At 43.1% G+C, this 27671-nt stretch overlaps 1 protein-coding gene across 1 annotated transcript in view; it reads right to left on the bottom strand.

Annotated features, from left to right (window-relative positions):
* Nucleotides 1-27671, bottom strand: part of DMGDH (dimethylglycine dehydrogenase) — a 527940-nt gene that overhangs the window by 390808 nt on the left and 109461 nt on the right. Inside the window, exon 4 of the mRNA XM_086960740.1 lies at nucleotides 17108-17272. Coding sequence (XP_086816866.1) covers nucleotides 17108-17272 — 165 coding nt within the window. The remainder of the gene's footprint in view (nucleotides 1-17107; nucleotides 17273-27671) is intronic.

Here is a 27671-nt window from a genome sequence, read left to right as displayed (position 1 = left end):
CTACTCTGCGCCACATAGATCTTGCTCCAGAATTGATATGATATGGGCCTCTGATCAAGTGCTGGATAACTGTGAAATTGAAATATGCCCTAAAGTTACATCTGATCACAACCCATTGCTATTGGAGATTATATTCAAAGATCTAAATATGAAAGAACCACGTAAGTTCACTTTCCCGAGACACCTACTTGTCGATCCTACATTTACTACATTAGTCAAAAAACATATACAGGAGTTTATCACATTAAATATCAATTCGGCCAGCATAAACACTGTATGGGATACCTGTAAGTGCAGCATTAGGGGCTTCGTCCAACAATATGTATTTAGACTTAATGCTGAAAATCACAAGAAAAATAAAAAACTAACATTAAAACTACTGGATTTGGAAAAGCAACTGGCTGAGGCAACACTTTACTCAAAAAATAATGTGGAGAGGATTAGAGTTAAATTGGCGGAACTACAAGCAGGATTAAAAAAAACCTTGAGAGAAGGATATATGTCTAAATTACAAAAATATAAGCTAGATCAATATGAAGGTGGCGACCGAATCGGGAAGATATTGGCATATAAAACCGCGGATAAAAAAGCTAAAACCAAAATCAAAGAAATAATAGGACCAGATCTGATAATGTATGAACGGGAGGAGCAAATACTAAACCAATTTGTCAAATTTTACCAACAACTCTATACACCAGATGATATACCACATAAAACAGAGATCTCACATTATCTTGATCAATACTTAACCCCAATGCAGGCTTTAAATGTTGAAGCACTTCAACACCTAAACTCTAATGTAACACTCGAGGATATTAAACTAGCAATCGATCACCTGCCCCTAGGGAAGGCGGTAGGAGAGGATAGTATACCGATGGAGTTTTACAAACTTTGCTCTCAGGAATTGCTTCCGCTACTACAAGAGGTGATTAATTCAATTATTCTTTCTAAACAAGCACCTGCTTCATGGAAAATAGCCAAAATTATCTTTTTTTTTAAAAAGGGAAAGCCCGAAACAGAGTGCGGTTCGTACCGACCCATATCTCTACTCAATTCTGATGTTAAAATTTTTGCGAAAATCCTAGCCAATCGATTAGCTTCTTACATGCCGGACATTGTCAACACCCAACAACATGGTTTTGTGGTAGGCAGAGATACCACTTTGCATGTCAATACCTCAATCACAGCTTTTGATGTTGCGGAAACCACTAACACCCCACTCGGCATGATATTGCTAGACGCGGAAAAAGCATTCGACCGAGTGGGGTGGGAATATCTCTGGGCAGTATTAAGTAAAATGGGCATTACAGGCTCCTACTTAGAGTGGGTTAAGTCATTGTATGAAGAACCTCAGGCTATGATAAGCTATGGAGGCAAAAATTCCGCCAATTTTAAGATAGCAAGAGGCACAAGACAAGGTTGCCCCCTTTCTCCCTTACTTTTTGCCCTGTCTTTAGAACCTTTTTTAAATGCTTTAAACGATCAAACCAATATTGTGCCGGCTTGTCATGGAGATATAGCTCTTAAATTAACAGCTTTTGCTGACGATATAGCAATTTATACACCCGACGTCAATAAAGCTATGCCAGAAATTATAAACCAAGCACAAAAATTTGGGAGAATTTCTGGGTACAAATTGAATGTAAACAAAACTCAAATCATACTCAATTATACCCCGGAATCACAAATTTATAACACATGTAAAGAAGCCGTTTATTTAGGCATTAAAATTACTGCCAAAGTGGGGGAAATTTTGAAAATAAACTATGATTCTTTTTTAAAGGAAACATCCGATAGCCTCAAAAAATGGCATAAAATACCTCTTAGTCTGATAGGGAGACTTAATCTGATTAAGATGAAAATACTACCCAAGTTGTTGTATTTGTGTAGAGCTATTCCGCTGCAACCAAATAAACTTTTTTTTAGAAAACTAGACGGCATATGTAGCAGTTTCCTATGGGGCTATAAAAAGGCAAGAAGGGCGATTAAATTCTTGACACTACCTATTTTTAAAGGGGGTCTCTCTTTCCCAGACTTTAACCTTTACTTTTTAGCCACATTTTTTTTACGAATAAGGAGCTTGTTAAAAAACACCCCCTCTTTATTTTTTCATCAGTACATGCTAGGAGCCGACTCAAACCAATTTCTGCTACGAGTGCACGATCCAAACTACTTTAAGCGGGTCAAATTCAAGACGGCTAAGCATGCTATAAAAATCTGGGATAAAATTCTACTTATTAGTAAAAGCACATTTTTTAACGCTGAACTTAGATTATGGAATAACCCCGGTCTTCCGGGCGTATTCTCTGATGGTTTGGCGAGCCGATGGATCAGACATGAAATAACTACACTAGGAGACCTCTATGGCACTAATGGACTGACCGAATTTGAGAACCTAAAAATTACCAACGGGCTCACAGAAGATATGCATTTTAGATATAGACAATTGAGAGACTTTTTTCATAACAAAATGAAAATAACGGAAGTGAAACACTCAGACATTCTTGTGTGTATCTACTCTGACAAAATAAAGTCGTTGATAAAAGCAGGATACCAATGGCTAACTAAAGATAAGGAAGGAAACACAACTCAAATTGCTGCTAAATGGTCTTGTAGGTTAAATTTAAACATAAACTCGAACCAGATTAGAAACTCTTTAACCCACTTAACTGATATAGTACACTCCTCTAATCTCAGAATGCAATTATATAGAACAACTACTGAGCTGTACTATACACCACAAAAAATATCTAGATGGACCCAAGGACACTCTATTTCAGACAAATCTATGTGTGTCAAATGTAACACAGTCGCGGCAGGAGTCGAACACATGCTATTTTCCTGCCCCGCATTTTCCATCTTTTGGAACAATATCTCCGACCACTGTAGAGCTAACCAGATATCTATGCCGGAGCTTACTGGGCAATTGGTTCTATTAGATATTCAGGATACCAACACCCCTAATAAGGATATTATAACGATTTTGCTAGCTTGCGCAAGACTAACTATAGCTAGGGGATGGATATCTAAAGAACCCCCTAGAGTAGCAGATTGGCTCGCATTAGTTCACGAAATTAGAACTATGGAACTTTCCTTAGCCAAATATAGAGGCCCAAAAGCCCTTATCAGAAAAGAAAAGATCTGGAAACACTTTTTTGAAGGGCAAGACGGGGGGACAGGCCCTGTAATGTCTATCTTTTTTGTCTTTTTTTCTTTTTTTTTTTTTTTTTTCTTTTTTTCTCTCTAAATTTACTATAAATTTTTCGGTTCAAAATGTATTTTCTGCTTTTAAGCATCGATTTGTTCCCACACATTTACCATATAATTGTTACTTTTTATTTACGTTAACTATTCAAAATGATATTAGTGGTATAACCTTGTTAAAACATGAACTGTATTATGGCACGGAAGTGTAATGGTTTTTGTCGTATCTTGCAATAATAAAAATTATTTTAAAAAAAAACAAAAGGGCGTGAGTCCCTTGTTCGGGTGTGAGTGTTTGATTGATTTAGATGCTCCGTCCATCACCACCCCCTTTTGTACCGGGGTGTTTAACAAGGGCATATGCAACAGGTAATAGGCGGAGAATGTACGATTAATCCATGGGCATGAGAAGTAGGTGCATGCAAAGTTGATGAAGGAGGTGAGAGAATGGCGAATTGTGGGGGTTTTTGATGAGTGCCCATTGGATCATTGATGATTTCTGTCACCGGAGTTGCGCCCAAGAAGGAGAATGAGAAGTTTTGGCTATTTCAGTATTTATCCTAATCTGAGGGGCTGTCCATCAGTGATTTCATTCTGGAGGAGCTGACTTTGGGGAGGTAAGCCACATTAGATGATGTGTTCACTCTGGTGACAAAGATGGTGGGTCTGGTGCACTCTTGGCAAAGTGTGACATAAAATCTGCATTTTGACTGTCCTGGTGCACCCAGCGGACTGTGAGCTACTGAGCATACAATTTGGAGGTTTCTTTTTTGTTGACAAGGCTCTGACCTTGGCCCGTTCGATTTTTTGTTCTATTTTTGCGAGGTTTAGCAGCTTCTTACAGTATTTGCTCATGAGATTACTAGTGAGAAATGCATGCCACACTATTTGGATGATTTCTTCTTTGCTGGACAGGCTGCTTCAGAAGCGCGCCAAATTCCTTTAAAGTTTTCAGGACTTGATCATGGATTTTGGGGTGCTTTTGGGCCTATATAAGACGGTGGGGCAGAGTGCGATGTGAACATTTCTGGGGTGGAATTAGGTTCTAAGAAAATGGAGGGATGGTTACCACAGGACAAAAAAGAGAGATTGTTGACATTGTTGAAGGAGATGCTAGCCAAGTAGAAAGTGCAAGTTTGTGATATTAAGGTGTTATTGGGCCCTTTGAATTTATTTAGGAATGTATGGTGGGGAAGGCTGGACACACATTTTCCAGGAGATGGGGTTTGGCTCTTTTACAAGGGCATTTTTGCCCCATCACAGATTGCAACTCTCAGCAGGGATGAAGGCGGATTTGATGGTGTGAACTAATACTTATACCAGAACCCCATTAGGCGTCACGGACATCGCACACAGCAAATACTGCCATCGTGCTTAAAGGGCCATCCATGCCCCTTTCCAAATAAATAACAGAAACCTGACTCATCACGCATTTAGTTCCAAACTACTTAAACCGAAGGTGATGTTCACCTTGTCGGATAAGTATTTCACCAGTTAACTTGGCTGACCCTTTAACTCAATTGGTGAAGCTAAAAGTGCTTTTTTAATTAAAATCCATATTGGACTGCATAGAAGGCAGCAGGTTCCTCAAGTTTTAAAGATTGCTAAAATAATTTTGACTGACTACATTCTTGCTTACAGTCAGTCATAGTGCGTTAAACAGTAAGGACAGCTAGTCGATTGTGACTGCCTTATCACAAGTCCATAAATAGGGTGGCAGAACCGTCAAGTTGTAACTGATGCGACATCTGCAACTATTCACTTTGCGCATATCTTCGTGCAATTTTAGAAATCACAAGTGGTCTCCCGAAGAAGGCGTGTGTTACGCCGAAACGTGCGTAGAGATTCCTCATTTATCCACTTGGCTGTTGTTTTTTATAAATGTATAATCTTATTTGTGCTAATTGTTTTTAATTGTGTCAACCGTGTTGAAATCTTATGTATTAATTTGTTTATTGATGAATTATGTATATGTTCTTTTTATTTTAAAATATAATACTCTTTGTGAAATTTGTTAAATAAATTTGAAGTATATGAAATTGTTATATTAGCTTATTTGTCCTGTACACTGCCCCACTATACACCACAATTGTGTTCCTACTATCATTGTGTCTTTGTACCTGATATCTTAGCAGGACCCTGAAGTTGCCTAGGTATTGCTATTTTGAATAGGATTTGATGGTGTGGCAAACTTTCTTATTGGAATTCAATGGAATACCCTGGAGAGGCTTGAGAATGGTGGTGCAACGGTCCATTCAGAGCTTTTTTGACGCTTCCGGTGGAGCAGGATTTGGGATTTACTCGCAAGTGTCCCGGTGTGCAGAACAGTAGTAGATTGGTGGATGTAGGATTACCTTTTTGGAATTCCTTCCCTGGATAGCGGCAGTGGTTTTGTGGGTGGAGATACTTTTCAAGTAACATCAACATGTCCATTGTTAATACAGTGAACAGACAGTCAGCGAGGGATCGAAAAGTCTAGTGGCTTTTGAGAGCTTTGTGATGGAGTGCTTGCAACAATATTGTGTTCAAGGTAAGGCATATAGCTAAAATTGACAAAGGCATTGCAGATGCTTTATCTTGTTTAGAGTGGAGGAGATTCTCTAAGTTGGCTCCAGAGGGGCCTGCAGTGTAGATGAAGATACCTCTGCACTTTTGCGACATAGGGTCGTACAGGAGGTAGAGTTGATTGAGTGGCTGTTGTCTGAGTCAACATGAAAGGCTTTCACTCAGGCATAGGTAGATTACTTGCCATCTGGAGCGAGGCGGAGGAATACAGTACAGAGTTTGAAGCAGGGTTGGGACAATGTAGTAAACTTTATAATAGTGGTGATCGAAAAATGTTCGTTCCAAGTTAGCAAGATTGGCTTTCTGTGAAAAGCTCTATTGGGGCCAAGAGCCATTGGCTGTAGAGATGGGTAAGAGACTTTTGGAGAGTTGGCCTGGAGAAAGGGAATGAATAAGAAGGTGCAGAGACCTATGACTTTGGGAGTGTTGAACTTGATGGGGCTACTGTTAGGTATTTGGAGAGACAGGTCGGACGTGACATTTGCTTTATTGATGGTTCAGCTATTTTTTTGTAGCGCTCAGGGTAGCAGAGCTGTTGAGATTGCAGTGCAAGGGGGGTACAAAGGGATAACATTGAGGGGTAAACAATCTGTGTTTGAATCAGGCTGGTGTGGTCAAAGACAAATCACAAGGGAGATGAGTGATGTTCTTGGCATAACCGAATGAGAAGGGCTGCTCTGGTGATTTGGTGGAGTGGAGGTTTTAGACATGGAGACCGATGAAGGGTTATGGCATCACAGCTCTTGGGGGTTCTGCACAAGGCTCTTGGGAGGTTGCAGCTACTTGAAGACACACCTTTTCCAGATAGGAGTTGTGAAGGAAGCTGAAAGGAGGCTTTGTTCTATGGAAGTTATCCCAAACACTTGGGGATGTGGAAATCAGACTGTTTTCAAAGATGTTAGGCCAATATTGTTGGAGTAATGGCATTGTTTAATTGTTTGCTTCTGTTTACCTAACAGGTTGTGGGGTTGACCCAATATGAGATTACACTGAAATATGGATTTGCTGCGCAGCAATGGTCACTGTCATGTTTCTTCGCTATTCACTGTTATGCAATTACGCTATGCTTGACAAATATGATAGATGGCCCGGTTAGGTAACGTTGAAGGTCCGTCCGGCCTATCCTTAAAGTCTTGGAATGTAAAGGGACTGTACGACAACTGCAAACAGAGGCAGGGTATTCACTATTTACTGAGACACAATGTGGATATTGCTTATTTACAGGAAACGCATTTACCCAAATCAGATAAAGCCCGTTTGCTACCAGCTGGGGAGCACATAGATATTTTGCTAACTATAGCAACTACGCCAGGGGCACCGCCATCCTTATTCACAAGAGGGTCCCTTTCAGCCCCCTACCAGTGCTCGAGAATAGCGAGGGCAGATATGTAACAGTTACGGCATCACTCATGGGACACCACACGGCACTGGTTGTGTTTATGGCTCAAACATGGACTCACCAGACTTCTTCCATATACTAAAAGCCCAATTAGGTAGGCTAGAACCAAGCCTGTTTTTGATTGGGGGGGGTGGGGGGGGGGGGGATTTGAATTTGCTACGGAACCCAAGACTGTACAGATCTGCCATGACTCCAGATGCCAAGCCACAAGTGCACCGCGCTCTACAAGAGTTATGTGAACACTGCTCCTTACTAGACATCTGGCACCAATGAAACCCCGAACACACAGAATACACCCATTGCTCCGGACAACAACACTTGGACCAGGTTTGACTTTCCGCTAGTCTCCCCAGGCATTGCCGGCTGGTTCCGGTCATTGGGGACGCTGCCAAGAACATATTCTGATCATGCCCTGGTGCAACTCCATCTACGGGTCCCAGGTCCGGTGGGCTTCGAGAGGCAATGGCGCTTCCCGAGCTGCGCTCTACAAGATGACCTGTTTAATGCGGAGATTTGCGAAGCCATCAACAAATACTTCTCGATTAATACAGGATCAGTAGACACTTGGCAGTCTTGTGGGAGGGCTTCAAGGCATACATCCGGGGAGTCTGCATAGCGAAACATTCCAGAGTTCATAAAGATCTTCGAAACACACTGGTGCACATAGAGCGCGATCTCGTTGACATAGATGGCTTATCAGCCCACTCCACAGACCAAGAAAGGGAGGGAGGGAAGACGTTTGGCTTTTCTCGTTGAATTCTGTGAGACGGCAGACCGCGAGGTCCTACACTTGGGTAAATACCAGGCTGCTAGGCGCTATGGTGAGGGAGAAAGCCCTGTCCTTGAGGATTCGATCAACTGTTCTCAGTTCTGATCGGGATCCTGAGGGTCGCGCTGCTCGGTGCCGTTGCTGAAGTTATATATGAATAAAGAAGACATTTTCTGAAAATATTCTTCTTCAGTCTGGTAATTCTTGACTCACCACATTTGGGTACGTTTGGGAGAATAACTTCAGTCACTAGAAGAAGCCCAAGCAGCAAAAACCACTTGTCACTGCTTCTGAGTGCTTCTTAGCTACAGGTGGAACAAAAATTCTGTGGCGCATCGTTCTACGTCTTCCTGAAGAAACCCGGTAGGATCCATTTTAATTTTGGGCGCTTTCAGCTCGGTTGCTCCTGTCAGCCGTTGGCGGCTTGTGCGCTCGCTTGCACGGAGACCAATGTTCACGGGCAGCTCGCGCGATTGCTCGCACTGAGGTCTACGTTTATGGACACTGCGTGATTGGAACTCTCCAGTAGTGAGCCTGGTGTCCTCGTCAAACTTCTCCTGTTACGTCTTCGCACTGCGTCTGAACGCTGAGCGGCCATCTTTGTTGGGGGAAAAAGCCTTGGTTGCTATGACAGCGAGGATCAGCTGTGCATACGTTACTGAGGCACAGTTCTTTGGTTCACGTCTTCGGCTATTTTTATCAGCTGTTTGTGCGTCACGGTGATGCGCACACCTAACAATTGATTTTCTGCCCTTATTCTCAATGATGATATACGCTCTGGAATCATTAGTTTGCGCATCACGGCGATGCACACACCTATTGTTTGAATATTTATGGAATTCATCTCTTTATTTGCTCTGTTACTGGCGTATCACAGTGATACGCACATCTTGCAATTAGTTTGCGTTTTATAACTTTCATTGCTTTTCCTTGATTTTCTGTCTGTTTTTAGGAAAGTAATACAGTTATTTATTTTACTGAATATGGCAACAGCTCAGCAAGTCACCCAACTCACTCAACCTGCACCATTTTTTGTGAAACCAGGTCAACCCGGTCTACCCTGGTTAGAGCGGTTTGGTCTGTTTGAAAACTACATTGTTCCTATTGATGCTACAGAATATTCCCCTCAAAGAAAATATTTGCACTCCTTTTTGGTAGTTTAGGTTTGGCAGCACAAAGCATTTTCCAAAGCTTACCTCCTATTCCTCCACCAACTAGTCAGTCAGGTGACAGACAGTGGAATGTATATTTAGAAGCTATTGAGAGACTTAAAAAACAATTTTCTGAGTCTCCTAGTATTATGTTGTAAAGACATACATTCTATAAATGCAAACAGGGTGAAGAAAAAATTGAAGAATATATTTCTGCTCTAAGAGTTTTGGCCACAACATGCGGATCTGGACCTTTATCTGATGACATAATTAAGAGATCAAGGTGTATTCAATTTTGCTTCACACAAAATTCAGGAAATAATTTTAAGTTGTAAAAATCCCTCTCTCTCGGAGGTGATTGACTTAGCTTTAAGTATTGAGAGATCAGCAATTTCTACTAAAGCTTTGCAAGCAAGTACTACAAGCAAAGTTAATCTGGTTTATGATCAGGAGAACACTTCGGAGGAAAGTGTACTTAGTGGGGAGGAGGGGGGTAGAATAATTTTTAAAAAAACGTTCCTGGACAGAAGAAAGGTCAAACGTTCTGTTATAGGTGTGGTTCGAAGTATCACAATGGCAACTTTCCAGCTGTCCCGCTTTGAGTAAGCGATATTCCAATTGCAAAAGGATTGGCCATTTTCAGAAACTTTGTAAAGGGCAGAAGAGATCAGTTCAGGTGCACAATATAAACATCGATGTGGAGTCATGTGCAGAGTCTTTTGACAATTTACTTTTGACTTTAGAATAAGAGGATGAGACTTTGGAAATTAAAAGTCCGTTTTGCGATGCTTTAATTGATGGAATTCAAGCAAAAGTAATGGCTGCCTCTGGGTCACCGATAACTATTCTTCGTGATTCTTAATTTTTTGAGAAATGGGGCAAGGAGATCTTTCTCTTATTCAGATGTGAACCCGAAAGCATTCGGTGACAAGGGCATCAATATGTTAGGTTTTTTCTGGTCTAAAGTAGAGGTGTTGGGCCGCAATATTGTTACTACAGTGTATTTTGCAATAAAGGGAAAGAACATAGTAGGCTGGAAAGGTCTGTATATAGTACCCGGTGATGATAATCCTATTAAGGTGAAAGAAATTTCTGTATATAGTGTGGATGAAGCTGAAGTGAATTTTAAACACTTGCTGGATGAACTTAAGGATGTGTTTAAAGATCAAGTGGGTTGTATTAAAAATGTTGAACATAAAATTAGGCTAATACCTAATGCACAACCAGTGATGCACAAGGTCAGACCTGTTCCTTTAAATGCAAGGCAGGAGATAAAGGCTATGCTAGATGATTTATGTGCTCAAAAAAATCATTCAACCCACAGAGTCTTCACAATGGGTGGCTCCGATAGTCGTGGCCCGCAAAAAGTCTGGGAAAATTAAGCTCTGTGCGGACTGGAGGGGTCTGAATAAAAACATCTTGATTGATTGCCATCCCCTTCCTAAAATTCACAAGATTCTGGCAAATTTGGGGGGGCTAAATGGTTTTCCCTTATTGACTTGAAGTCTGCCTACCACGAAATCCCTCTAGAAGTGGAGTCTCAGGAATTAACGACGTTTGTTACACCTTTTGGCACATATAAATTCCTGAGACTTCCCTTCAGGCTAGCATCTGCGGCTATCATTTTTCGGAGAATAATGGATACAATGTTTAAACGCATGGTGGGTGTTCAAGCCTATTTAGATGATATTCTCGTTTTTTCATTTTTAACAAAGTGTCCATTAATAATACCATGTCAGCTAGGTTGACCCGTTTAGTATCAAAGTTAAAGGAATACAACTTTGATATAAAACAAATTCAAGGAGGAAAGATTTTTCGCGCCAACTGTCTGTCAAGAATGTTAATGGGGAAAGATGGTGAAGAAAAGTTTGATGAGGATGAACTGGAATGTGTAGCTGTTTTGGATGCTGTTGAGAATTGTGGTTTGTTTATTTCGGAAGCAGATTGGAGGAGAGCTTGTTTGGATAATACGATTCTTTCCAAGGTGATAGAATTTTGTAGTGGTAATTGGCCTGAAATAAGAAACCTGTCTGGCGATTTAAGGAATTTCGCATTGGTTGCTGACGAGCTCACAGTTAAGGATGGTTTTGTTCTAAGAGGAGATACATTTGTACCTCCTATTAATCTGAGAAAAGCTATTATCAGAATCGGACATAAGGGTCATTTGGGTGTATGAAGATTAAAGAGCATTACTGGTGGCCCGCATTGGAAGCTCAGGTTAGGAGTCTAGTGAATGTTTGTGAGGAGTGTTTACTTTCGGACAAACACTGGAAACTCTCTAAGTTGCCTTTGCATCCCACCTAGTTTCCTGAGAAGTCTTGGGATAAAGTTGGCCTTGATTTTTCGGGTCCTTATATCGTTTTAGCTGAGGAGTTTAGGTATTTCATTCTGGCAGTCGATTATCATTCAAAGTGGATGTTTTATAAATTTGTGGATTCACCTAATACTGATAATACTATTGTTTTTTTGAAGAAACTGTTTTAGTTAGAAGGAGCACCTAAATCCTTAGTTACTGATAACGGAACTCACTTTGTGTCTGGTAAAATTTGAACATTTTTGGAATCTAATGATGTTAAGCATTTGAAAGTGGCAAGGTATTCTCCTTCTTCAAATGGTCTAGTTGCACGAGGCAATAAAGTTCTTAAAGAAGGTATTCAAACAGCTATTGCAGTTGGTCTTGATGTTGGAACATTTTTGGAAGAAAATATGTGGAATTACAATACCTCTCCACATTGCACTACTGGAGTTACTACTTTTGAGTTGCTTAGGGGTAGGAAAGTGAATTCCGTTCTATTACTGTCATGGTTGGACAATAAGTTGTGCAGGGCCCTACCGCCTGGGGGCAACTGGCAGAGATGGGAGACCTGGGCCCAACAGGGATTATGACAAAGGGGGACCTTTATGAGGAGGGAGCCCCGATTCCTTTTGACGACCTACGAGCCCAATATGATCTGCCAGGCAGTGACTTTCTGCAATACACTGCTCTCACGACAGCCATTAGAAAACATTGAAAAACGGGCCTTACAGAGCCACCCACTTCCATGGGGTGCCAATATGTAGTGATGGCAGCGGGCACTATAAAAGCGGTGACATGTCCCTATAGGCGCATGATACAAGAATCCCTTTCCCCCATGGCAGCCCTGAAGCTTAGATGGGAAACAGACATAGGGAGGGACATCCCAGATGCAGCATGGAGCGGGATTGTAGAAAGGGCCTGGAAAAGCACAAGAAATGCAGAATTTCAATTAGTGCATTTCCCCTCCTCCACAGAGCATATCTAACACCAGCCCGTTTGCACAAATATTTCCTGACCCAGTCAGCGTCCTGCCCATAGTGCGCAATAGCTGAAGCGGATTTCAAGCATATGTTGTGGGACTGCCCATCTCTTGACCTCTTTTGGAGGGAGGCGACGGCCTTGCTGATAGATATAACTGATAGAGACCTACAACCCTCCATGGCACATTGTATCCTACATTGGTTACCCCACACCTCAAACAACAAAATCACTAGCAAATCTATTGATATGGGGTTCCTATTGGCTAAAAGAACTATAACCACCCATTGGAAAGCGAAAAAGGGTCCTAGTATAGAGAAGTGGAAGGCAGAATTCCAAAAGTGAGCTGAGTGTGAGGGAACTATCCGATTACAAATAGCACGTAGAACGGGCAATGAGAAGGTGTTGGAGGGCGAGAGCCTGGGAGGGGTTAGTTCTGGAACTTATAGCCCCTGGGGATGCACATGATGATGTCCTAGCAGTTAGTCCCGAGGCCACCACGGCATAACAAAGCAGTCGGTTGGATCACACTCTAACCTACCGGCACAGAGCTGTACTCGGCCCATATATGGGATGCTTGACACCATAGCATTTTTGTTGGTCCCGTCCCATAGAACACTCATGGTATTAGCCGCCAAGGGCAGAAGTGAGCTCCAAAAGTGACACGCCTTGGGGGGGTGGTTGGGGGTAATCGAGTTGGGGTTGGGATTAGGGTCAGTTGGGTACGGACAGTAAAACGGCACCCACACACGAACTGCGTCAGGACTGGAAGATTGAGACGGCCGCAGACAACGCAGCAGACTTAATTGCATAGGCAATCCTGAATGCTTATTAAGATCACTGGGGTATGCTGATGTACAAGTTTGTCCTGGCTCTTAATTGTGCTGAATTTGCGAGATTGCAGCAAAACAATAAAAACTATGTTTTTAAAAAAATGGTTGGACAATAAGTTGTCTATGGGTACTGATTCAGTTGGTTTGTCGACAGTAGTCAAAGAAAAACAGTCAGAGATTAAGAAAAGATATGACAAGAAAGGTTCCCTTAGTGATTTGGAAATTTATGAAGGGGACTGAGTGTTATTTAAAAAACCTTTTACGATTAGAAAAGGCAAGTCTCTATTTTCTGATCCTGTGCTGGTTTGTAAGGTTAGCAAAGGAGCTGTATTTCTGGAAGACAAGGGTTGGTGGAACTAAAGTCAGGTGGTTAAGTTGAGAAAGGATCAGGGCAGAATTAATTAGAGATAAGAAGGCAGGTAGGGGTTCACACGGTTTAGAGTGGACTTATTGGTTACAAGATCAGGATTTGTCTGTCTCCAGGGGTGTGAATGTGAGTTTGTCTAATGGGGATCCTGTTGGTGGAGTGCATAATGATAATTCGGATAAAACTGTTCGGGGATGTCGCAGTAAAAAACTTCCTGCTAGGTTTAATGATTATATTACAAACTGATTGTCAATAGCAGTAAATAGCTTTCTTCTAGGTTTAAGGATTGTATTACATTCTGATTGTCATTTTTTTGTGTTAAGGGGGAAGGTGATGTAGTGGGTTTGTATTGTTGTCTTTTAGAATGTTATTTCTAAAATGTTCTGGTGGCTGCGTGCTTGGAGTGTGCGTCCCTGAGGATTCGATTAACTTGTTCTCAGTTCTGATCGGGATCCTGAGAGTCGCACTGCTCCGTGCCATGGCTGAAGTTATATGCGAATAAAGAAGACATATTTTCTAAAAAGATTCTTCTTCAGTCTGGTAATTCTTGACTTCCCACACCTAATGTGTGTTGTCAGGATGTGGTGTTGGTGTATCTCTGGGAAAATTACCTTGTGAAGCTGTAAGGGTTGGTGTTGTTGAAGGCCAGAAGGCAGATTTGCGGTAATTGAAAGGGGCTGGTCAGGTAGAATAGTGCTGTGGAATGACTCATTGCCCAGGAGGGAGTGGCAAGATGCAAAAATCCTGGAGCGTTGATAGAGTGTGCTGCAAAGTGAACAGAGAGATGAGCATGTTTTGTGAGGAGGAAGGTATATTTGTTTGGAGTACCTCTGTTTTTCAGGGATGATGGGTTTCACCTTTCAGTGGTCTGTATTGAATTGTATTTGTGAAGCTGTGGAGCACAGTGGCAGATTTGTTGAAGGGTAAGTTTTAGAAGGTGCTTTTTTCTATTGGGAGACCAGAAAAATGCCATAAATTGTTTTTTTTCAATGGTGGTCTGGAACGCAATTTGATTAAATGAAATCTGTGCTCCGATGGATTCTTAATGTAATAATTTAATCAGCTTTAACATAAGGAATACACATTAGTGTTCCATCTTCCTTCATGGCAACAAGCTATTAATTCCTCATGATTATCAACACCTTAATACCATACTGTGACTAAAGAAAACAAACAGGCCTGTATAAATAAGGATCCTCCTTTCTCTTCTCTTTCTGATAAACAGTGCAAGTTAAAGTTGATACCCTAGGTAAGGATGGCTCCCAAAAACAATGTTCAAAACATCAAAGTCTATACCCTATGTCAGAATACTTCCCTTGCCAGGCAAAGAATGCTCTGAAACATGATGAACTTGTACTCCACTAATAGCTGCCACCATTGAAAGGTATTAGCGTCCTTTAGTGTCCTGGGACTTTTAGACCATCCCTATTTCTCATTTAACATGTGTATCACAGACTTGATCTCACACACCAGGCAGCTCACATACTTTGCAGACCTCGATGAACTCTACTGCCTATGAAGACATGCATACCCATGCAGTGTGTTGGAGCCTCCTCACCTATACTGGTGATGGCATGGTCCATGAATCTCCTGTGAGACCATACCAAACAACCAAAGTCTTGAGCGGAGGGCCTGGCTTTTCAACAGGTTCTCTACCTAGCCCACATATACATAAGGCTCAGTTAACTTAGCAAAGCACAGTTGCCCTGTGGATAGGCTTTGTGTTAAAAACAATCCAATCAACAAATATGGAAATATGGTTTCACACATTGCCAGTGAACAACAAAAATAAATAGTTTCTATGGACATTTCGTAAAATTCCATATGATCAGCCATGAGCATTTTTCAGTTATGGGGGCAATATCTATCCCTTTGAGAACTCCCACATCCTTCAAAGAATCAGATGATGCTCCCATGCCCACGTGTACAACTCCAAACAATTGTAATGTGCTCAGTAGATCCAGGTCTGGGTCAGTGGAAACTAATTGGCGCTGTGAGTTCACAGCTGTGGCCATCGCCATATGGTCTGCAAATTAGATTTATTATTTTTGCATGTGCTCTGTTTTTCTGATTCAGATTTACAGAGCTCAAGGATAAGGCTGTACCAACAGATCCAAAGAATCAGATCTACAGAGGAAACGGAAATTGAGAGGGTGGTATAAGGGAACATTCTCTGACCAAATGAAGATTGCGGGTACTGTGAGTATCCCAACATCCACATTAATTTTTACTTAATTTTGTCGATAACCACAGTAATTGTTAAAGCTACTTCTTTGAATCTTTATAAACTTTATAACCAAATCTGGTTCCTAGCAACATCATCCGTTCAGGAAGCGGAAACCTACTACAAGCATCTGGTTCCTACACATCTTGGTGGAGGAAATGCAATCCTAGCAGGCCGCTCTAACTCTTTTACTGTACCACTAAAAGCCATCCTCCACCCTGCTGCTCAGCTGGTTACCGGAGACTAAAATTATGCCTCACATCACTGCCGTCTTAAGAACATTTTACTGGCTCCTACTTGATCTAGAAGTGATTTCAAGATTACACACAACTCAATTCAGTCTTAAATTCCCACCCACAGCTGAGCAAACAAGCTATCATAAACAGAAATAATACAATTCTAGTAATTACCAAATCCCGAAACAGAAAACCTCAAAGCAAGCATTTTCATGCCTTGTCTGAAGACTATGTAACTCCATATCTTACCATATTAGACTAGGTCCTGATTATGGGGCTTTCTAAAATTACATGAACATGCATCTTAAAAGATTCTACTTCTATAGTTAATGATCAACCACTTGTTTTCTCCTTTTATTGCTGACTTTGTGTTATAATGATTCTATGATATCCTATTATGTGTAAAGTACTCAACTGTTCGTTGTTCTCTTCTTCACTACTGTGCTTCTATTTTATTGATCCTAAGTCATCTTGTTATGTGTATGTTGTATATTCTTACTTGGTGTCTGTAGTCCTTTCTTAGTGTTCCTACCTTCTCTATCTCCCATAGTATCTAAGTGTGTTCTATCTGGTGTGTGGAGATTCCAGCCTTGGCAGTTGATGGTCTGGTACATAGCTACACTCCCCTTGTGGCTCGGTCTGCCACCTAATATTAATACCAGCATTTGTAAAGCGCGCAGCTACTTCAGGCGAGGGAAGATTAAGCGAGCTATTGCCCAGAGTCACAAGGTGCTGGGCTAACCTGCCACCGGCGCCAGGGATCTAACTGTGAGCCCCCCTGTTCCGGAGTCAGCCGTCCTGGCCGCAGCACCACACCTCTTCCTAGAGAAATAATTCTAATAATAATATAGGTGGCTTTTTCATGTGCATAGTATTCTTCGCTCCACAAATTTAAATTAGATACATTTCCCATGATTTCCATTTCTGTACATTACATCGTTATACAAAATGCGTGGGCATCACTTCACTGTTTAATCCTGTTCATGAAACAAAGGGCATGTTAATCTTGAATGCTCGTGTCTACCCACCTTTAGAGATGAATAAATACTTGTAAACAGCCATTACAACAGATTACGCGTCTTTACCTTCTCCATGTTGAGTAGAGGAAACAGCTCTTGCACTCTCTCAGGCTCGACGAAAGACTGCGGCGTTGGGTGCCAGCCTGCCCGCGCCATTTGGTACCGAAACTCATCCACTCGTGTTGGAGTTGAAGCAATTCTAATGCTGCCCGGCTGATGGAATCCAACCGCCTGCGAAACATGGAAGGAGAAAGTAGAAAGCACATCTGGTGTTAAAATGGGATTGCCCAATAGAAGCTAAAAAGTGCAAGTAGTTTCAGATGCCCAGCTCAAAACATTTTTTTTTTTTTTTTAAATTCCAGTAATTTTTATTGAAACAAAAAGAGAGTTTATATATACAAGGTACAGTATGCACCTCTATTAACAATGTCAAGCCTTTGATCGATACTTTCTATTCACTGCAGCATATTGATGCCATAAACACTAGGACTCTTGTGGTTCTGAGCGGACAATAAACAGGAAGTATGCAGGGGAGGTGTTAGGGTGTGGTATAAGCACAGCTGGAATGGATATTAACACTATCGGTGGGTGCATTTTCCTGCTGTGCGCTGACGATTTAAAAATCCCGTGATTCATGACGAGCTCAGCTCGTCATGAGCGTACGAGAGGTGTACTTCATGACGAGCTGAGCTCGTCATCAGCGTCGAAGGGGTTAAAGAATAAAGATATGTTTAACTGCATCTCCCGTGTGTGGCGTAATCCATCTGCATGCTCCCAGGCTGGAGAACACGCTACAACTGGTAAAGTGTCTGGAATTTCGTGCCTGTGGAAAATAAAAATGCTTCACCTGAGAGTTTGCAACAGTATGGGAAACTGCTTGTGCATGCCACGTGTGCCCAGAATCAGTGCAAAGTAGTCTGCGACCAATGCACGTGGAGTCAAAGCCCTGCTCCAGTCCATATATGGCCGCAGAAGAAATAGAAGGCCCTGCAGAGGAGCGTCTTCAGAACGCCTGCCAATACCACCGGTGATGTTGTCGGCAGAGAGACGCCGCGCCTCAAACATAAAGCAACTATTCAGACAAAGCGAGAAAATAATCATAACGCCAACAAGGTATAAGAAAAGAGCATATTCACACTCTAGGGCAATTAAACTATACCGCACACATGCTTCTGCACATGGCTGAGGCTCGCAGAAGTTCTCAAAGTCGCCCTGCACATCGCTATCAGCAGAATGACATACTAGCAAAATGGTGGCAGAAGGGAGCACCAAATACAATGCAGCCACCACAGCTGCTCGACACATCCAAGAAAGAGAACATTGGTGCTAGATGTTCGGCGTACTATGAAACCTTCGATGACTTCATAGATGCACTCGAGGAGGAAGATAAGAAAATCATTAAATATTTGAAAAACCTTGCAGGTTATGGAGTGAAAGAAGCGGTAAAAAAAAAAATCACATCCTGATGCAATGTGATACCAAAAGGTGGAAGAAGGGTTGGGAGCCAAGTTCAATCCAATGCCGAATGTGGATTATGAAAGGTATATATTCAGCAAAACACCACAACAGTCTAGTGAAAGAATGGATGAGTTTGTTGAAATACTGGACGTACTTATAAGACATTGCAAGTTCTATGACTTTACAGATGAAGCCATGCGCCTCAGAATCATTGATGGCTACATTTCAGATTCTTTCAGAAGGCGCATGTTGAGAGAGACACTCAGTCTGGAGAAAATGTTGCTGCCTGTGAGAGCAGAAGAACAAGCAGAACAATGCTTGAATTAAGATTACCAATTAAGCACATTGCATTATTAGAAAAGTATAGGTGGAAATGAGGCTCCCTTTTACAATACAGGTTACACAGCACTGCCTCTCCCAATGCCATGACAGCTTTCGAGTGGACATCCAGACGCAAATTCTTGTCAAAGGTATGGGTTGAAGCCCAAGTCGCTGCCTTTTGTCTAAAAGGAGCATTCCAGGGAATCGCACAGCTTTGGCAGCTATGTCTCTAGTTTAGTGCGCCCTGCTCTTGTGTCTGATGGGGCACTCAGCTCTTGCGTAGCATAAGCAGGTACAAGCTGTGTCCTGTTTTGACAAAGGACAACTCTTGTTGGAACTTCCTTAAAAAACAAATAGTTCATCAGTTTTACGAATGTTTCTTAATACTATTGATATACAATTTAAAAAAACATGTTTCAGGCCTAAAGAATGTTAGACTTTTCTATATGGTTAAGGGTAAGAGGCTGGTAACTGAAACTTCTCTTTCAAATAGAAATAAGTTGGCACTTGAATATGAATTTATGATTTGTAGAAAGTCACCTTGTTCTTGCAAAACCTTAAATATGTGGCAGTTTAAAAGAAAAGTTCTGAATTTCACTAATGCACCTTGTAGATTTTATTCCTAACAAAAACACAGTTTTTAACGATAGAGTTTTTAAAGGGGTTTTATGTATAGGCTTGAAGGAGTCTTTAAAACATAAAACCCTGGTACAATGTTGAGCTCTCCAACTGCTGGATTTTTTTTTGCCAGAGGAGGGAAGGTGCAAAAATGTCCCCTTAAAAATATTATTAATGTGGTTCAATCATTATTCTAGCTTCATGATAATAAAGATGCAGTTTGAGTCCAGTGATATCTGGATATAGCCGCAAAGTATACCCTAACAGAGGAATATCATAAACCTCGCTCTAATAGGTATCGAAGATAGGGCAGTATCTCTTATAGGTGCATCAAAAGGGGACCAATGTCTCTGAAAAAGCCCAAATGCAGAACTGTTGTGAAATAGGACTTCACTGTAGAAGCAGCTCTACCTGCCTTACAAATCTTTCTCAAGATGTTAAGGAGGTCATACTCTAGGTCTGCAACAGCAAGGCTGGTTTGTAATGTAAAACTTGCCCTTGATACTAGGACAGAACATACAGGTCAATCTGAATTGGATCTGTGTTTCTGCCGAGAGACTCCACAGCTCTGTGTACCTGAAATCCCTGGCGAAGCAATCCGTGTAAGTGCCCCTGGCTCTTTCTTCAACTTCGGAATTACCTTCAGAACTAAGTTTAGTTTTGAGGGGGAGGTGTAGAGTGGAGCAGGTAGACCTGACCAAGGAGTCAAAATGCTTACCCTTGACTATCAGGAAAATCACCTGCTGGCGTAAGGATCCTTACCGATGTCCCTAAGGTGCAAACAGGACCTTTTGTCTTTTAAAAAGGATCTCAAAAGTCATCTCTTTCTGAGAGCAGCGTAGTGTTAACATCTTGTAGGTAATGTTTATGGTCAAAAGCGCCAGGATACCCTCTGGGTGGCAGCCGCGCTTTATAAGTGTGCTTACAATTACAATGATGCCAATTGGAGAACTCTGGAGTAGCAAAGATTTAGCTCCGCAACACCAATCATAGTCGTTTCCTGTTCAGCTCCCATTCATGGCAGTCTACAGATTTAATACTTAAGACATCTGCCATTATGTTCTGTAATACCGGCATATGTTCTACTGCCAGGTTGATCTTGTGATGTAAAACCCAGCCTGTACTTACAAGAACTCACTGGTTCAAGGTCAAGAGTTAGAGGCATTCCTGGCCAGTATTACTGCTCCGAATTCTAGGATGTTTAAGTGCAAGTTTTGCTCTTACGGGGTCCAAAGACCCCTTGCAGTTAGGTTTTGTAGGTGTGCACTCCAGCCTTTTAACAAGGCGTCTGTTGTGAGATGGCTTTATGATTACACATCATACAGAGCTTGTCCTGCACAAATGTTTTCTTCATGCATCCTGTAAGTCAGTGTAAGAAACTGGACTATTAGTTGAAAGGGGAGTTGCGGGGGGTGAGAACCCAACTCAAAAAAGGATCACAATCCTTATCAGGATGAATTACTAAAGTAACAATATAAACCTGTGTTTAACCCTCTGTTAGCTTGGCACAAAGCAGGCAGGTTTAACTTGGAAGCAATATTTAAAGCAACTATGCAGCACTCAAACCGTAATAAAGTGAAAACCCAAGACAAGAAAAATCCCAAACCAATTTAGAAAAATAGTAGCAATATATTAATATTCTGTTTTTTTAGGTCTTTCACCATCAGGTAGTTACATACTAAATAATGGGCAGCTTAAATGAAAAATAAATTTAAAAAAATGTATTACTCAGTGGGAAATGCACTTTAGCACATTATGAAACCTTTATTAGTTGATGCACTTCAGAGGTCTGTGTGTACCCAGAGAGCAACAGAATTACATTTGGTTGGTGCAGTGGAGAATAGTGACTTGTGTATTTTTAGTGCTTCAAGGTCAGAGCCCGTGACTGAAAGCACTGCAAATATGCAAGTCATTATTTTATACGTGCATTACACACAATATAAGATAAACTGCTAAAAAATGTGAAAATAGTTATACAATAGAATGGTGCTTCCAAATGAGTTTAGTAATACCAGATTGTACGTAATGCAATTGTTTTTACATAACTGTCCCTTCACCAGCTTCTCAGGGATACTAGGCGCTGTGTAAATACAATTTTAGATTAAAAGCACGCACTCAACAGCAGATTTAACTCTTTGCACTACCACTCAATAAAAAGTAATCTTTGATATTACAATGGTTGGAGTGATTAGAGCAATTAAAGCCAGAACAGGCTCCCGAGCATCCTTTACATTTGCAGATTACCCTTTACAGTTAAAGATGAACTCATAATGCTCATTAACATCTTATTCAGGCAAGCAGGCGCCCAGGCACAAAGGCTTGTTTAGCTGTCTGCCCGGCTTTGTTTCACAACACAGGAGTGTAGGAAGCTGGCTCTGTATATACTATACCAAAGTATGGTACAGTATGCACCGAATCCACTGGATCCCCAAAGGCAGGCAGAGGTAAAAGTAGATAATACCTTACTCTCTATTTGTGGTAGTGTGGACCAGCAGTAAGGCATTATCAGGGGGTCGTGTTAAGCATTTATTGTACACACTCAGGCAAGAAATGATGTCACACACTCTAACACTGAACTGAGACCAATTTGTTTGTATAAAAAAATATTATTTAGTTGTATTTCTATTTCTAGAACCAAGCTAGGCCTGGTACAGGTAAGTGAAATAGTACTTTGCAAGAATAATACAGTTGAATACCATTGAATGCAGTTGAAATCAATTGGTTTGGTTACAGATAAGTCATTTATTCACATGTTACTTTTTACATTACTTTTTAAGTTACTTTTTCTACTCCGTGTGATATGCCTAGATATCACACTGGGTCATTTTCTAGATAAAAGGTGAGTAAATCAGTTTTGATAAACATACCGTTTTTTATGGGGACATACAATTTACCAACTCCACACTTATAGGTTTACAGGTAAATAAATAGCCCTTGGGGTTGAGTTTCTTGGGTTAGAACAAGGGTTCCCCGAGGGTCGAGGATGCACTCAAAAAGCACCCTCAGCGGCAATAGGGAGGCCGGGTGCAGAGTGCTGAGGTCCAATGTTATCCAGTGCGGGATAGAGGGCCTCCGGTTGGTGGCTGACTACAGGCAACCCACTTGGATGTGGGAGCATAGCTCCTAGAGTTTAGCTCAGGGCAAACCGGGGATCCGGTTTAGCACACAAGGTGCACCCACAGTGGCACAGGGCTGCCATGTGCAGAGTGCTGGTTTGGCGTCGGGTGCCCTGTTGCTTTCAATGGGAGTTGCCAGTTTGGGATTTTGGCTGCAGGCTCAGTCCAGGAAATCTTCCGGGAGGAACCAACAGCTGGGCAGGTAAGTTGGAGGGCTCGGGGACATAGGTGCACCTCAGGTCCTCTTCTCCAGGGTGCAGGGCGGCTGGATGCAGGGGTGCCTTTTGAGGTCAGCTTTCACCTTACTGGGTCACTCCCGGTTGGGGGGGGCTCCGTGCAGAGGCTGCAGACGAGGTTGGGTGTTCCTGGAAGGGTCTACCCGCAGTGGACTCATTCTCTGGAAAGCTAAGGGACCTCGTTTGGACCGATGGACTACTCTGACTGGGGCCGTAGGTGACTGTCGTAGTGGGGGTTCCAGGCGTCGTGTTTCTTGGGCTTAAACAGGCTCAGAGTCTTTCTTTGGTGATTCTTTTGAACAGAGCTGCTGTTCACAGGCGACATGGTCTTTGCTGAAGGCAGTCAGTCCTCCCAGGGGTTCTGGATGTTGTTGGCTACAGGACAAGGCGACTTTTGGCACAGGATCTCTCGAAACTGCAGACGGACTGGTAGGGCGGGGGCCAAGTCAGTTCTTCTCTGCAGTCTCCTCTGCTGGGCATCTTCTTTCGTCCTTCTTCGTAGGTTGCAGGAATCTGCCTTCTGGGTTCAGGGCTGCCCCTGTATTTAGGGGCATTTTAGGGGTCTCAGGTCCGTTGCCAATGGGCTACTGACTTTAGGGTGACTACACCCTTGATGTTCTCACCCCAAGTGGGGAAGTGGGCCCAATCCCTAACACCGATTAGAGAGTGTCTGCCATCTGTAAGATGGCGTGCATTGAAGAGCGGGCTTCACCTAGCTTCCCCCACCTGAAGGGTGGGGTTGGCAGTGGTGGGCACACCTTCTGGGCTGTTCTAATTTTTCACGCCTGTCTTCCTGCTGAAAAAGAGGGGAGGCAGGAAGGGGACCTGCTCCTGATAGCAGTAGAGGCTGGGGGTAACGTTACATAGGCAGCAAGGTCTTTGAAGCTCCCCTGCCACAGATGGCTCTTCCTGACCAGGGGGAGCTCTGACCACCTCCACCCAGGAAAGGCTTTGTTTCTGGGACCAGGGAGCGAAGGCTACCGCCCCAGGGGCCCTAAACATGTCTTGTGGTGACAGGCTCGTGTTTACTAGTCAGGGAACCCACTAGAGTCTGGTACTGTTTCAGGGGATCTCTAATATGCCCACTGAGTGCATGGTATATTAAATCCCACACTGGCATCATGGTGGGTTTATTAAGCTGTGAAGTTTGATACCAAACTTCCCAGAATTCAGTACAACCATTATGGTGCTGTGGAGTTCGTAATGACAAGCTTCCAGGCCATATACTCTTTATGGCTTTAGGTGCCAATTCGGGGTAGAAAGGTACAGTTTTGAGAAATAATACAGGCCCTGGGGACCAGATTGGCTGGGACCCAGGGCACATCAAGACAAAGTGCATCAGAAATCTGGCAAAAGGTGGGGGGGAGGGGAGTGTTACTGCACTGGAAATCCAGCTTCCTACAAGGAGACTCAATGAAGCTTCAGCTGAAACATTTTAATGATCAGAATTAACCGTCCCCGGGATGGTTGTCTTATTTCCACAATGAAAGGCACACGTTTTGGATTAAAGGCAGAAGTGAGGCCTGGGAATGTGTGCCCCCTTCCCAGGACTCCTCGCCCCCTCCCTGGGGCTTACGCACCACAGATTCAAGACTTCTGCTGTAGGCTATGTTCATGCTCCAAGGTGGTGAAGAGGTCAAAGACTGGGTTCCCCAGTGCGGGAAGTACCTATGGAGGACTTGTGTGTAGCGTTCCCACTTGAGGACTCGTTGAATAGTCCTGCTTAACAGGTTTGTAAAATCATTATCCCCTCCAATAGTTGCACTGCTAGAAAATGGATCTTGTTGCAGATTGCCCAGTGCCTGATCTCGTGTGCTAGTGCAGACAGCTGAGAGGAGTGGGTACACTCTCTGCTTCTGTATGTAATAATTGTCTGTCATGTTGTCAGACTTTAAAAGTACAACCTTGCCATAAACCAGCTTGTAGAAGGCTTTAAGGGCAAGCCAGATGGCCATCGGCTGTAGGTAGATGATGTGTTGACACTGGTGATGAGAGGTTCGATTAACTTGCCCAGTCATGTTGCCAAGATGTGCGCTCCACCAAAGTGAGTGATGAGTCCCTTATGATGGTCACCTGTGAGATATGGTCCATGAAAAGCCTGCCAAGCAATTGGTTGTTGCTGTTCCGCTACTGTATAGGGCAGTGAACGTTGGCCTTTGTGAACACTAAATCTTGCCACTGGCCCGCCCCTTGTGACCAATGCCTCGCAAGCCCAAATTTGGGTGGGCTAATGTGCAATCTGATGTGTAGCACAATTGCTATACAGGATGCCATCATACTGAACAGATTCATTACATTTTTAAAAGATAGCAGATAAGTGGACTGAAAAAGACAACAACTGTGGAAATCCCATCACTTTCTGCTGGATGGGATATGCTTTCCCTGTCAGAGTTCAACACCAAACCAAGAAAAGCTGGATCTGCTGGGGTTGGAAGGGATACTTGTTTACATTTAATGCGACCCTGTGTAGTTGGGTTAGAACTATCCTGGGGTGTTCTAAACTTTGCGGTCTGTTGTTGCACTTGATCAGCCATTCGTGAAGGTATGGGAAGACATGAATGCCCATTAAATAGGTGAGTAGCCACCACTGACAGACACTTGGTAAAAAAAAAAAAACCTTAGAGCTGTGGTGACCCGAAGGGAAACCCTGCAAATTATTAGTGTTGTCTACTGATCACAAATTGAAGGTACTGGCGATAAGCAGGCTGCATGAGGATGTGGAAGTAAGTGTTCTTGAGGTTTAGGGCCATCAAGAAACCCCCTTGACTGAGCAGCAGGATGACTTCCTATATGGTTTTGCTATGGAAATGCTCTGGCAGGATGTACCCATTCTGGACGAGCTCTTGGACCTCTTCTTTTAGGAGAGTGGAGTGAACATGACTGAGGCTGTGTTGGCGTGGTGGTATGTTGGGAGATGTGGGGGGAGGATTATGAGGAATTCTAAGCAGTAGCCCTGATGAACTACTGCTAGCAACCATTGATTTGAGGTGAACGTAGAAATCCTGGTTTAGCCTCCCTGCAAAAGGTGTTATGTGATCTGTAGGGAGGGTGGGCGAGTTAGCAGTTGGAAGCAGTGTCTCCTTTACAGGAGCCACCTCTGCCCTTGTTGCCTCTGTAACCACGCCTTCAGTATCCTGTGATGGTCTGGGATACTTCAAAGACCTGTTGTTGGTGCCAGTGATGTAAACCTGACCAGAGGGTGTGGTGGTGTTCCCGCCCCTGGTTTTCGGTTTACAATAGGTGCCCCTCGGAGTGGCAGACTTTAAGGCGTCCATGTACTTTTCAATCTCATGGTCTTCATGTATTGTTTCCAACATCTCATTCACTTGGGGGGTCAAAACAGATGCTCCCTACTGAATGGAATGTTGAGGAGGTGTTGTTGGCCCTCTGCTTTGAACCCAGATAGCAGAGCCATGACTTGCAGAAGAGCAAGATACTGGTCTTTATACTGTGTGAAGCGCTAGCCACAATATCAAGTGTGCAGCAAATGATTGCGTTGAAAATAAAATTTTCCCTCGGCAACTAGCTCCTCCCTTTTCTTCTGTTTCAGGGAGTTGCTGCACCACTGCCTCCATCTTTTCCCAATCAAACCTGTAGTACCTCGATAGCAAACCCACTGAGTTGGCAGTGCACCAGTGGATGGTTGCACCAATCACCACACTATCTAGTGGTATTGAGAAGCTTTCTATCCTTGGCAGTGTCTCCCATTCCTGGGGCTGAGGCCTGCTTTCTTTCTGTATATACCACCATAGAATCCGGGGAGGGGTGGCGGTGTGGTGGTTGAGGTGTTGTAGGAGGTGGTGCCGGTGGCAAGTGTCTGGGGGTTGCCTTGTCCTTGTGAATTTTGGGCACCCGTTGCTGTGGTGCATCGAAGGATAGCTCCTTCTTGAATGATGCGCTCAGTTTCTGGGAAATCAGAGGCAGTGTGGTTAAGGGCTTTATGGGGGCAGTTTAGCCAAAATCTTGATCGTCTCTGGGTGGATGGAGAGCTGCTTCTGATTGGCGTAGAGTTCCTCGGAGGCCAGAGGTTGTCCCGGAGGCTGGGAGTTTCTTCCTATCCGATTCGGGGCTCGATGACTGACTCCCACAGTAGCGGTACTCAGCATTGGCATGGGGGCGCTTAAGTGGGTCAGGTTTGGGCTCGTTGTTTTGCGGTAGATTTCTACTCAGCTACTCAGTTTCTTCTTGGAGCGGGCGCCAATTGGTGTCAATGCCGAAGGTGCCCCCCCACCCTCCTAGTCTTCCTCTTCAGAGGTACTCTAGGACAAAATCTTCAGGCTGGGTTTTAGCTGGGATCCCAGAGGGACCCTACTCTTCTTCCTCAATGGTGAGTGGATCCTATTTGCTGAAGATTCTGGATGACTGCTGTTTCATTTGTGTGTGCTCAACTTCCTTCTCTTTCGGTACCTCGGGATCTTTTTGCACTGGAAAGCAAAGCAGAGCTCACAGGCAGTCTTGTGGTCAGGATAGAGGCAGGGGATGCACATGCCACGCTACACCCCACAGGGGTACTTTGCATTGCTCTGTGGACAAGATTGGAGGGGTGTGCGTTGCATCACACCCTTTCTGTCTGCATTTTCTGAGGCAAGCTTCCTGGGCATCGAAGGAGTCTCAACTGATTTAAAGACCGTGGTGCTAATCATTGGAATAGGGGGAAGCGAAATGATCCCAGGTGGTGGGAGAAGAGCAGTGGTTTTGTCTGCAGAGCCGTCGAACATTACACAGGGATTATTCTCAGAGTGGTAAGTCAAGAAAAGTGGAGCAGTTAGGCCCTAAAAGACCATGAGGGTCATGTCAGTCTCAGAAGCACTGTTGAACACATCTGAACCAGAGGGCGGAAAAAAACAAGCCGAGATGGAGTCAGTGCCTATGCGCAATGTG

The sequence above is a fragment of the Lissotriton vulgaris genome, chromosome 3_1 (genome assembly GCF_964263255.1).
Source record: "Lissotriton vulgaris chromosome 3_1, aLisVul1.2, whole genome shotgun sequence".
Lineage (NCBI taxonomy): Eukaryota > Metazoa > Chordata > Amphibia > Caudata > Salamandridae > Lissotriton > Lissotriton vulgaris.
This window is presented reverse-complemented; position numbering and strand designations above follow the sequence as displayed.